At 38.7% G+C, this 11,339-nt stretch overlaps 1 protein-coding gene across 2 annotated transcripts; it reads left to right on the forward strand.

The window, feature by feature from the left end:
• The first annotated feature begins 5,960 nt into the window (after positions 1 to 5,960).
• LOC125309712 (ADP-ribosyl cyclase/cyclic ADP-ribose hydrolase 1-like) lies at positions 5,961 to 10,804 on the forward strand. Of its 2 annotated transcripts, XM_048266787.1 has the most exons (11): positions 5,961 to 6,036; positions 6,198 to 6,243; positions 6,423 to 6,483; positions 6,586 to 6,709; positions 7,847 to 7,973; positions 9,010 to 9,148; positions 9,591 to 9,673; positions 9,750 to 9,823; positions 9,944 to 10,036; positions 10,344 to 10,430; positions 10,530 to 10,804. In XM_048266787.1, the coding sequence occupies exons 1-11, from the start codon at positions 5,963 to 5,965 to the stop codon at positions 10,624 to 10,626; spliced, it is 1,005 nt and encodes a 334-aa protein (XP_048122744.1). In that variant the 5' UTR covers positions 5,961 to 5,962; the 3' UTR covers positions 10,627 to 10,804. The 2 variants fall into 2 exon arrangements, with proteins under 2 accessions (XP_048122744.1, XP_048122746.1); XM_048266789.1 differs by lacking the exons at positions 5,961 to 6,036; positions 6,198 to 6,243; positions 6,423 to 6,483; positions 6,586 to 6,709 and adding an exon at positions 6,913 to 7,158.
• The last annotated feature ends 535 nt before the right edge of the window (positions 10,805 to 11,339 follow it).

The raw sequence follows: 11,339 nt of genomic DNA on the forward strand, positions 1-11,339 counted from the left end.
CATGAACTAGGACGACCCATCTTGCTACGCATTCATTATCTTTGATTCGATCCCCATTTCGCGACATGAACTACGACGAAGTGTCTTGCTCCGCCTTAACAATCTTTGGCTAAGCTGTCAACCCATCAACTCATTCACACATGCGCACTGGCTCCAATGTTAGTGTTGCCGATGTGTCAACAAAAATTGCTGGTTACAAAGATGCAGGTTGTGGTAGTTTACACGTAGGCTACAATAGCCCATGTCATCCTGGAGCCTTATTACAGAAAAATATCCTAATTGCTTCTCCTATCTTAACTTAAGTTTCAAAGATAGGAACAATCCTATCCAGTGTTTCCTCTAGAAATGTAGAAATGTTTTCAGCAGAGGTGCGTTTCGGAAGTAGCCTAGTAGCCTAACCAAACCACTCGAAGGGGGTCCGGGGGGTGGGCATGCCCCCCTGCAAGAAAACTTAACTAGCGTTTAAATTCATCAATCTGGTGCACTTTGAAAAGAAATTCAGAGGTTAGATTGGCTTATATCTATCTATCTATCTCTCTCTCTCTCTCTCTCTCTCATCAATCTGGTGCACTTTTTTCAGAATTTTAGCCATACACAAACAGGTGCAATAATTATGATGATACTGCAATAAGTTTACAACCACTACATTTCAGCACTCCATGAAATTATGCAGAAGTGGTCGCCTGTTGTTCAGATAGTTAATCCAGAGACTTTCTTATGAGGAGACACAGCACTCAGAAATCCTGCATAATACATGGGGCTAGTTTGCAGTTGCCTATAGGCTACACATATCCCACCCCTTGCGCGGCAAAACGTCGACATGTGAATATATTGAGCCAATCATGTGGTGTGTTGTGAATACATCATGCCAATCATGTGTTGTGATCTCGCCGCTGGAGCAAGGTTGGTGTCGTGAAGTCTTTCGCATTTCTGCCGAAATCGATGCCTGATAAGTGCCCCAAAAGCGTTGCAATATGGCCGCCGAGTGGAGGGACTTGCTTAAAAGAACTTTGGTTAATCTAATTATTATGTGATTGCCATCTATACATGCTATATCTTCCTTTTTCAGGACAGTCTGGGCTACACATATCTGTGTAAGTGAAATTGTCTGGAATCTGGCAATATAAGAACCATGACATGGTGGTGTATGGCTAAGCAATTTACAAAGATGTAGACTATACCGGTCAAAAGTTCGGGGTCACTTAGAAATGTCCATTTCACTCCATTATATACAGAATACCAGCTGAGATCAGGTGCATTGTTTAAAAAAACAAAAAAAAAAACAGGACAGCACTTTTTATATTATAGGCTACATTATGTGCTTACATAATTGCAAAAGGGTTCTCCAATGTTTTCTCAGTTAGCCTTTTAAAATGATATCAGATTAGTAAACAGAATGTGCGTTTGGAACATTGGATGAATGGTTGCTAATAGGCAATGTAGATATTGCATTAAAGATCAGTCATTTCTCTCTACAACAGCCGTGAATCCTTTTGCACATATATTCTCATAGGCTAGCTTATTGCTTGTCCAAGTTTTCACTTATTAACCTGTTTAGTGAAATATGCTTTATGCAAACAGCCATCCTCATCATAGGCTAGGCAACAACTGTTGCAGTCAGTTTTGGCAGTTATTTTGAATTTAGGACAGGGTCTGTGCCATCCTAAGTTAGGAAGTTCTTGAGTTATGGTTCTGTAATGGCCAAATTCCTATCTTAAGTTGAGATAGGATTTTTTCTTAAATGCAGTTAGGAACATGCTTCTGTAATACCAAAAATCCTAGATGCCATCGTAAACTGAGATAAGATAAGATTTCAGAATTAGGAAGTTTCTGTAATGAGGCCCCATCTCTTCTGATGATTTAATTTTAGGCTGCAGATGTTGCTATCATTTGGTGTTATGCAAGCAAAAAGCAAAAGGTTTATATTTGAATTATATATTTTTAGTATAAGAACTTTTAGTTTTCTTCCATTAATATATTTTAGGACATAGATAGGCCTAGGTCTTGTTTATAATCAGCCAAATATAACGCATAGTACATTCACCTGCAGGCTATGCACAGCAAGTAACTTGGGACCGCCTGGTGGTGGGTGGCACACGTTACACGCTTCAAGGAAAACGAAACTTAATTGTCTAGTTGTCTAGTTTATCATCAATGATGGCAGGGAGAAATAAAGACTAAATATCTTTGCATTCCCCTGTTTATTAACCTACTCAAAGACAAAATAAGAGATTACTATGCACGTGCATTTGATCCCTGTAGGTGTATCAGCTGAGTTTGTTTTTCTTCAATGGGCTTTTTTTTTATCAAAAAAACATACCGTACATGGAATGACATGATAGATGATGTGTTAACAAGTACAATGCTTTGGTCACATTTCTTGTACAGAAAGAGCTACAGAAGACACAGCAATCATCTCAACAGAAAATCCAGGCAAAAGAAAATAACCTAACAGAATTTAAACAAGCTATGGAGTCCTTGACAGTAAGTTTCAAAATTATACATACAGTATGTGTTACTGTTAATGTAAATGCTGCAGCACTCCAATATTTGTGTGTTTTCAACAGAATTCAGAGCAGGTAGTGATGGAAGACACTGAAAAGGTCTTTGAGGAGCTGGTCCGTATGGTTAAGGAGAGGTGCTCTGAAGTGAAAGAAGTTATCAGAACCCAGAAGAAAGCTGAACTAAGTCAGGCAAGAACACTTTTAGATCAGCTTCATCAGGAGATCGCAGAGCTACGGAAGAAAAACTCAGAACTGGAAGAGCTTTCACAGATCGAAGATCACCTAGATTTCCTGCAGGTAATTGGCTATATGGATAATGTAAATTCACACATATACAGTATGTCTGATTGTGAGAACCCCCCCCCCTCAATTCAATTCAAAAGGTGCTTTATTGGCATGTCAAAGCAATTGTTACATAAATGTATCTGGACATAAACAATTACGCAAATTAATTAATATATCTCTCTCTCTCCTGTCTTTGTGTCTGTGTGTAAAGTCTCAAAAGTGTAGACAAGCCTGTCATTCCGTGTTCCCTATGAGCCTAAAGTTGTACCTAGGACAAACATTAACCCCCAAGCTTCATTTGAGAAGGTCCAGCCATGTTTTGCTGAACTGAGGAAAAACATGGAGGGTCTTTTGACTATGGAGTTTAGGAACATATCTGATATCAGTGGGTATTTTGAAGTTTATAAAACAGGTTGACATTACATGTATATGTTCCAGTAATTGTTTACAGAGGGATGGGTTTTTTTTTTTTCAGTAAAGAGAGACCATATTGTACAAGCAGCACCAAAAGAAGGTAAGTGTACGTGTGCACACTTTTGCACACATTTCATGGCAAATATTACATGCATTGTTGATAACTGAGACTTTAGGTTGTTTTTTTGACCAAGTACACAGTTTATTTAACTGTCATCATTCCTTCTATTACACTTTAGAGCCATATGCAGTACCCACAACGAGAGAGAGCCTGTTGAGATGTGAGTGAAAGCAATAGAGTATATATATTGAAAGCAAATTTCAACAAAAAATACTTATGCACATACATATGTGAACAACATATAGAAACTAAAAACATATGTTTATATGCTGGAGTTAGATAGCAGGATGACAACCGACAGAAAGTAGAAAGCATTAATCTGCTCCTCCCAAGAGAGGAGCCTCTCATCCGTATTATGTTGGCAAGAGTATACTGTAGGAAGGACTTCTCAGAATAAGTTTTTGCATATTTTTTCCAATGTTTCTACAAGTTTCAATGGTTACTTGGTTTGTTTTCCACAGATGCCTCTCACCTTATACGGGACTCAAATACAATTCAAGGACAAGTCTGCCTGGTGAATATAGGAAGAGGCATATCATCTAATTTTGTACAGTCATCAAGCCATCCCTTTTCGGGAAATGGTGGTTTCAGCTTTGGGAGTTCTGCCTTCGGGACAGGTGGACTGAGTAAAGGGAGTGCTGTTGATCAGATGTTAGCCTATAAAAACTATGGCCATGTGTTATGTGCAAGGAGGTTGTCTGGTCACAGTTATTGGGAGGCTGAGTGGTCTGAAAGTAATGCCGAGGTAATCATGGCTGTCACATACACAGGCTCCGGCAGGCTCGGAGAAGACTTAATGTCCTGGGCCTTGCTGTGCTCTCACTCAGGCTATAGCTTTCAGCACAACAATGTAAAAACTCAACTTACTACCTTACCAGGTGGGATATCCCTTTTTGGAGCAAAACTGTTCACCAAAGTTGGTATATATTTTGATGCCGAAATTCTGGCTTTTTATACAGTCTCTGATAGAATTTCCCTTCTTCATAAAGTTCAGACCTCTTTCACTCAGGCTGTCTACCCTGCTTTTGGTATGGCGGGGACTGGCAGTGGCACCTGTACTCTCAGTTCAACTGTCCCAAGTATGTTTGGGGTGGGTGGGTTATTCGGCAATTAAGCAAAATCATTGTTTCTAAATTGAGTTGACAACAGTCAAATAAAGCCACAGATCTTAGAAAATATCTCATGACATAAAATTGTATTCAGTCATTCATTCATTCATTCATTCATTCATTCATTCATCTATCTCGTTGGTTCTTAATCCCCAGAGGGGTCGCCAAAAATATTGGCTTCTGATACGTTTTCAACCCTGCATTGTGCATACATGGTTGAAAACATATCAGATTCTCAGAAATAATCACGTTATGCAGTCAGCTTAAGATGGCTGCAGGTGGCTACATGAAGTCAAATCTCCCTAATGTGATGTATAAAAGGGAAATAGCTTACATATGTCTGAAGTAGTGAAGTTGTGTTACACATTCTGTTCTTTCACCAGTAGTGGGGACCTTTGTTATTCTCTACATGATCTCCATGTGGGTTCTTCAAATAGTTACAGAATTTATTTTTCCTCTTTGTAGGTGATCATATACAAAATGTAAAAAAATGATTGTGTCTAGTACTGTATATATTCATCATACCCACTGTTACATGCCCTTCTCCTTCAACCATACAGTATATCTCCTTCACATCAATGCAGAATTTATCTGACATATCTGGGACGTGATAAACAGATCACTCCCTGCATTACATTCCTACAAGAAAATAGGTGCAGTCTCAACTTTGAATGAATGATGAACACTGTACTCTTCATTACCCCATCTAGCCTATCTGTCTTTGTTCCCATTGTATGAGAGGTGCACTCTTGACTTAGCTGGAGAGGATTGACTAGTCACATATAGACCCTTTCAACAATAAAAACAAAAACAATGCTTGAATGTTCTATTTGGGCCCCAATCTACTTCCTCTGCATTAAGATAACATATGGAATGTTAAAAAGGAAGTCTTGTGGGGCCAAGTATGATGCTGATAATGGAACTCTCTTGAAAGGGTCCATAACCATCAGCTGTTGTAGATGATAGCGTACTGTGCATCAACATGAACCTGTTCAGTCATATTCTGGTTGTCTTGTCTACAACAGTCACAAATACAAGTGGACAAAAACTATGCCAACAAGCATTGCAGCCAGAGCTCAATTTCACAGTTCACATTGATTGGGTTATTAGTGTTTATTAGTTCAATTTTGTGGGTCATCATCAGCTTTCTTAATAAAATATAAAGAAGCAGACCACCAGCAACATTCTAAAATGGTAAATGGGCTAAAATCTAATTCCAGCAAAACAAAAGTCTTGTGTTTATCTCTTGGTAACATAAAATGAGAGTCATGTGAACCTGGAATTAGTGACAGGAGGCTCTCTGTTTTTGTGTGTGTGTGTGTGTGTGTGTGTCTGTCTGTGTTTATCAGAGTGGGTGTGTGCATGGAGGCACATGCTTTGTATGTCTCTTGCTCTCTCTCCCTCTCTCTCTTCTAATCTTGGTTTGCTTAAAGGAACTTGATGTCTACAACTCCTTCAGATGAAGCAATTGATGAGGCTATGGACAAGACTGCCTTTACTTTTGTCCGGATGCTGAGTTTTTTATCGTCATGAATGTGTTTGCCAACTGTCATTATGGAGTAATGGGTGAAGTTTTGTTTCTGATTTCAACACATGCTATAGGGTAAGAAACTGGATTGTTTACTGTTTTATAGTATTCTATATGACGTTCATACAAGAGTTAACTGGTTATCTATTTACTTACGAATCTGAATTGGTATAATGTATTTTCTTTATGTAACATGATTTGAGAGTGTGCATTCCTGTTTCTGATGAATTCAACAGCATGCAGTTGTACCAAACCCACTTAGTATTTCCTGAAACAAGCCTGGTCAGTTACACACTGTCATACCACTGCACAGTCTCTCTCTCTCTCTCTCTCTCTCTCTCTCTCTCTCTCTCTCATATATATACACATACGTAAACACAAACACAGGACAGGAAACACACAGGACAACATACATGAACTGCATTCACAATAATGGTTTTAATGAGGCTGCTATTCTACAGTCAGGCCACTGGGTGGAGACAACACCTTTTCAATCTAATCAACAACCCATCATGATATTAGGTGAGTTAACTCTTAACAATTTTAAGTTTTTCATGCTCTGGGCAATTTCTGATGTGCTTGATGTATGCACAGTTCTCAGCTCTATGTGTATCTGGTGTTTAGGACTGGTTGCTGTGCTTTTCCTCGTGGAGAAATTGAATGCAGAGTTGGGCACCACCCCGAACTTGAAGCACATTGTCATTGGGCGATGCTACAATTATATCACCTTAATCAATCCCAGTTCCAGGTAAGGCTAAAACAAGATTTTTTCTTAAAAAAAGAGAAACAATTTGTAAATATGTTTCATACCCTTATCCAAATTTAAAAATAACACTCACTACTTTTCAAAAGTTTGGAGTCACCTAAAATGACAGCGAAAACAGCAAAGACAAAGTAATGTGAAGAAGATCCTAAAATTAAATTTATTCAACATTGTACAGCAAAACAATAAACAAAAACAACAATAATAATCTTCAACAAAGACACCCTTATCTCTAGCTCAGGCATGCACAGGGCTCATCTCAAAACTCTATTTGCAAACGGCCTCTCTCCTCGGTCCTCGGTCCTTGGTCCTCCTGCTCGTGCCCCGGAAATCTTTCAAAGCTCAACATCATCGAGGATGTCTCATTTGCAACCAGAGGAGGCAAGACCGAGGAGAGAGTCGGAATTGTGCAATCATTGGTCCAAGCTGCCAAGGTAAAATATTCCCTCCCATGTCTTGACGTGTGAGTGAGCATCTCATCTGTCATCTGTCTCTCCTTCGTTCCTCCATCCTCCTATCGTTCCTTCCTCGTTTTCTTCATCAAATTAATTAGAAAGAGGGATTAGGAAAAGGAAGGAAGGAAGGGAGGGAGGATAGACAAAAAGACAAATGATAAGAACCCACAGTGTAGCTGTCAACAAAGGGACATAGACAAAGAGAGGAGAGAGAAATCATCTACACTTCTGTCAGGAGAGGAAAGGGAGAGGAACATGACTCCAGAAAACTAACTCTCAATGTTCAATTGCACAACCATCACACACACATACACTTCTCAACTGGTGTGCTGTGGGCAAAGCAATGTGTCTCTCAACTGAACACTGCATAGAAAAAATATGGACATAAGAATGAACACCCCTGCTATAGCCTATAATAACGTGTGAGGCAAAATCAGTAACCATAACTCGATGTGCCTTGATGTTTTGGTTTGACCTTTGGTGTGTCTTAACCCCATAAAGGTTGGGAACCCTTTGACCTTTAGGCCTACTTTCCAGTTATGGTTCACGGTCACCTCAATGCTCTGTTTTTTTTTTTTTCCTTCTTAGATATGACCTTTGACCTTTAGGCCTACTTTCCAGTTATGGTCCACAGTCAGCTCAATGCTCTGTTTTTTTTTCTTCTTAGATATGATTGTGAAGGGATCTGGAGAGAGTTTGAGGAGGCAGTGGTAAGAAGGACTCCCTGTAGTGTGCGAGTAAAAGACTACCAACGCATGTTCAGAGCAACTCCACAAACGCTGCCCTGTGACAAGGTAGGTGCCATGGTATGGATATAACTAACACTAACACATGGTCATTAAATATAATATTAATAATAATACATTTTATTTAAAACGCTTTTCAGGAGCAATACTGCAATACACTCTTATGGAATCCTTTTTGGAAGTAGATCATCTTTATTTTAAACAAAAGTTTTAAATGCAGTAGTTTTCAAGGTTGTGACTGGTTTCTGAGATTTTGAAAATTGGCAAGAAGGATCTGACAGAGCAAGATTCGTCTGGTCCCCAGGCTAGTGCATAATGCAGTTATGAGTAGAATTAACCTATCATCAGTCAAAATAATGCAATTATGAACAGAATTCACCTATCATCTTTTAATGTTTCAGTTTTGACCATTAAAATGCTACCAACAACGGAAAACATCTGTCGGGAAGGTTCATATGTGTCAGAACTTTATGGGACAGTAGATGCATTAGATTTGTGAATATTGCAGAAAATATAAGTAATATGACTCCATTTAATAAGTTAATGACCGACACTATTACTAAACAGTTTATTAACCAAATAGCAGCAATGGCTGCAATACATAGAAATGTGCAGGTTCATTTGTAACACCAATATGGCACACATCCCGCCCCTTCCTGTAATGTAAGAAACCAACCAATCATGATCAGACTGCTGCCCATATAACAAGGATCAATTAAAGACCAAACATGAATATGTTTCATTAATACACTGTACAATTGCTCACCAATACACTGTACAATTGTTCACCTTGAAGCTTTCTGTGACCCTGGTGCATAGAACCAGATCAAAGGATGCAGGAGAGGCCATTCAGATAGATAGATAGATAGATAGATAGATAGATAGATAGATAGATAGATAGATACTTTATTGATCCCTAGGGATCCCTCCCTATCAATTCACAGCACTATGACCAGGCCTTGGGTACTTGACATAGACTAATCAGTCCATGGATGCAAACAGTTCAAGTTGGGAAGCTGTAGTGTAACTTGCCTCCAGCGTGGGTTTTACCTTACAAAGTCTTTGTCTCTGTCTTCGTCTCAAGCTGCTGTTCTGGAGTAAGACACACGATCTGGTACACAGCTACTCTGCAGTTACTCGTCGTTTCTGGACCTTGGAGGACACGCTGGTTGGTTACATGTTCAATGACCTCATCTGGTGTGGGAAGGAGGAGAAAGATAGAGGTACAATCTACATTTCAACACAGTGGGCCTAAATATATATATATATATATATATATTGTCATTTATCTGACTTTATTCTCGTAACGTTCGACTTTATTCTCGTAACATTACGACTTTATTCTCGTAGCGTTACGACTTTAATCTTGAAGTACAATACTTTTTTTTTTTAATACTCTTCCGTAGGGTTGCCTAATTTAGCCGAGTAAATTTACAGTTGTGTTAATTATGTTTTTTATGAATCCGCCTAGGGACAATAGAAGAAAATTCGCTATGGAGCTAACTCTATCATATTTACATTGTATACTGATGTCCATTAATATGCGCTGTCCCTATCTAAATAAACAATTAAATAAATAAAAGACCCGTTGTACATACATACCTTATACAACTGGTTAAAAAAGATCTGGAGGGGGTTCATTTTGTTGTCATTTTTGGTTATCAGGATTCAATTTCAGTGCCTGTCCTGAATGGTCTGATTGTGTGAACCATCCTGTTTATTCTCTCTGGAAACAGGCATCACAGAACGTGAGAGCCTACATTTTAGACATTATTTTGTTGCATTTAGAAATTGACTATTCAAGTAAGTAAGACTGTTTTGTAGTTTGCAGAAGCCGCTTGTGGTAACATCACTGTCATACTTAATGGATCCATTAAAGATGCATTTAACAGGAAAAGGTAGGCCTAATTTTGGATTCATGAATTTGAGAACTATCTGCATTGGATTTTCATATTTCATTCTTGTGCAAAGTTCACAAATGTATGTACTTGAGTTTATCTTTCCTCTTGCCCTCTCAGTATGTTTGGGGGTGTGGAACTGGACAGTCTGAACCCGAGAATGGTGAATCATGTTAACATCAAGGTGGTAACCAACTTGGAGGGACCATTAATGTGAGACTCTGGGTGCAGGGTGTGAGAGATATGTAACTATGTAGCACGGTGTTACTGACAACACAAAGCAAACAACAACTGCATTATGACTCTCTCTGGTCTTTGGACTTTCAGCAAACCTCAGAATGACATATGAATCATGTTCAAATGACACTAAAGGCATACCCAGTAAGCTAAAAATTATGCCAAGCAGATTTTCATTCACATTGAAATCGTTTTGTGTCTGGGACATTTTTCTCTTCTTTTCATGTATGATGATTTTGAACAGATTAATTTAGTAGACTAATGGTTTTGCTTTCTTCACCAGAGAGTCTTGTACAGAGGGATCCATTGTGGACCTGATCAAAATCCTCCAAACCAGAGGCTTCCGGTGGACCTGCACTGATTATGACCTGTTAGTTTATATATTTATCATAGACGGATGTTTGCTTCATAATGTTGTGAGGGGAAAAATGTCAGATCATTTATCGAAATCTGTGTCTTCACTCTCTAGGACTCTGATGATTCTCCAATGTATGAAGAATCCGAAGCAGTACTCCTGCCTCACCTGTGCAGACAGCCTCTTGAACAGGAAGAAGCCAGTTCTGTAATGTTCCTGGATGCATAGTCATTGTTACACATTGATTGTGCAAATGGTCAATTAATCGATTCATTAATTGAGGATACCTTGATTATAGTTACCTTAACTCAGAAACCCTACATTAACTTAATAGTGATGATTAGGTTTTAGTGTCTTTGTACATTTGGTCATTGTTTTTCATTTTCAAAACAAACATGAGAAAACAAAAAAGGCCTGTTGCTTTGTTGTAATACAAGATGTTTATATTGGAAAAAATATAAAATAGAACACATAAAATTGCACCTATGCGCCTGTGTTCATGTCCTTACAGGAGAACAGAACACATTGGCACGTCAACTTTTCTAGTGAATTTGTTATTGAACAATTGAGAAAGGGTGGCCAGCTTTTTTATTCCTCTACAAACTTTGAAAAGACTTCGAGTTAAAAAAAGTTCTTATCTTTGCAAGGTAGAGATTAGTGTTTGATGGTGAGAGGCCCAATGCAGTGAACTTGAACTTGCAAGAGAAAGCCAAGCAACAGACTGTTTACCCTAACCCTACTGTGATTCAATTGACCCTCAATATTCAATTGACTGAATGCAATTAATGCAATTGTTGCATTGATATATCTGTGGTGCTTCACTTGTGCATAGCCTAATGGTTGTAATGCAAGTGAAGAGATAATATGACAAACCCAGTGCACACCTAACAGTCACAGCTCACATTTCTTACTTGGAATGTATCA

The sequence above is a fragment of the Alosa alosa genome, chromosome 16 (assembly GCF_017589495.1).
Source record: "Alosa alosa isolate M-15738 ecotype Scorff River chromosome 16, AALO_Geno_1.1, whole genome shotgun sequence".
Lineage (NCBI taxonomy): Eukaryota > Metazoa > Chordata > Actinopteri > Clupeiformes > Clupeidae > Alosa > Alosa alosa.

What these genes read in the sequence shown, in the direction of transcription:
- LOC125309712 (XM_048266787.1), top strand. Translation starts at nt 5,963, where the DNA reads ATGAATGTGTTTGCCAACTGTCATTATGGAGTAATGGGTGAAGTTTTG. An exon ending in ACAACCCATCATGATATTAG is followed by an intron (nt 6,484 to 6,585) that starts GTGAGTTAACTC and finishes TCTGGTGTTTAG; the next exon opens with GACTGGTTGCTGTGCTTTTC. An exon ending in GAAGGAGGAGAAAGATAGAG is followed by an intron (nt 9,149 to 9,590) that starts GTACAATCTACA and finishes TTTGGTTATCAG; the next exon opens with GATTCAATTTCAGTGCCTGT.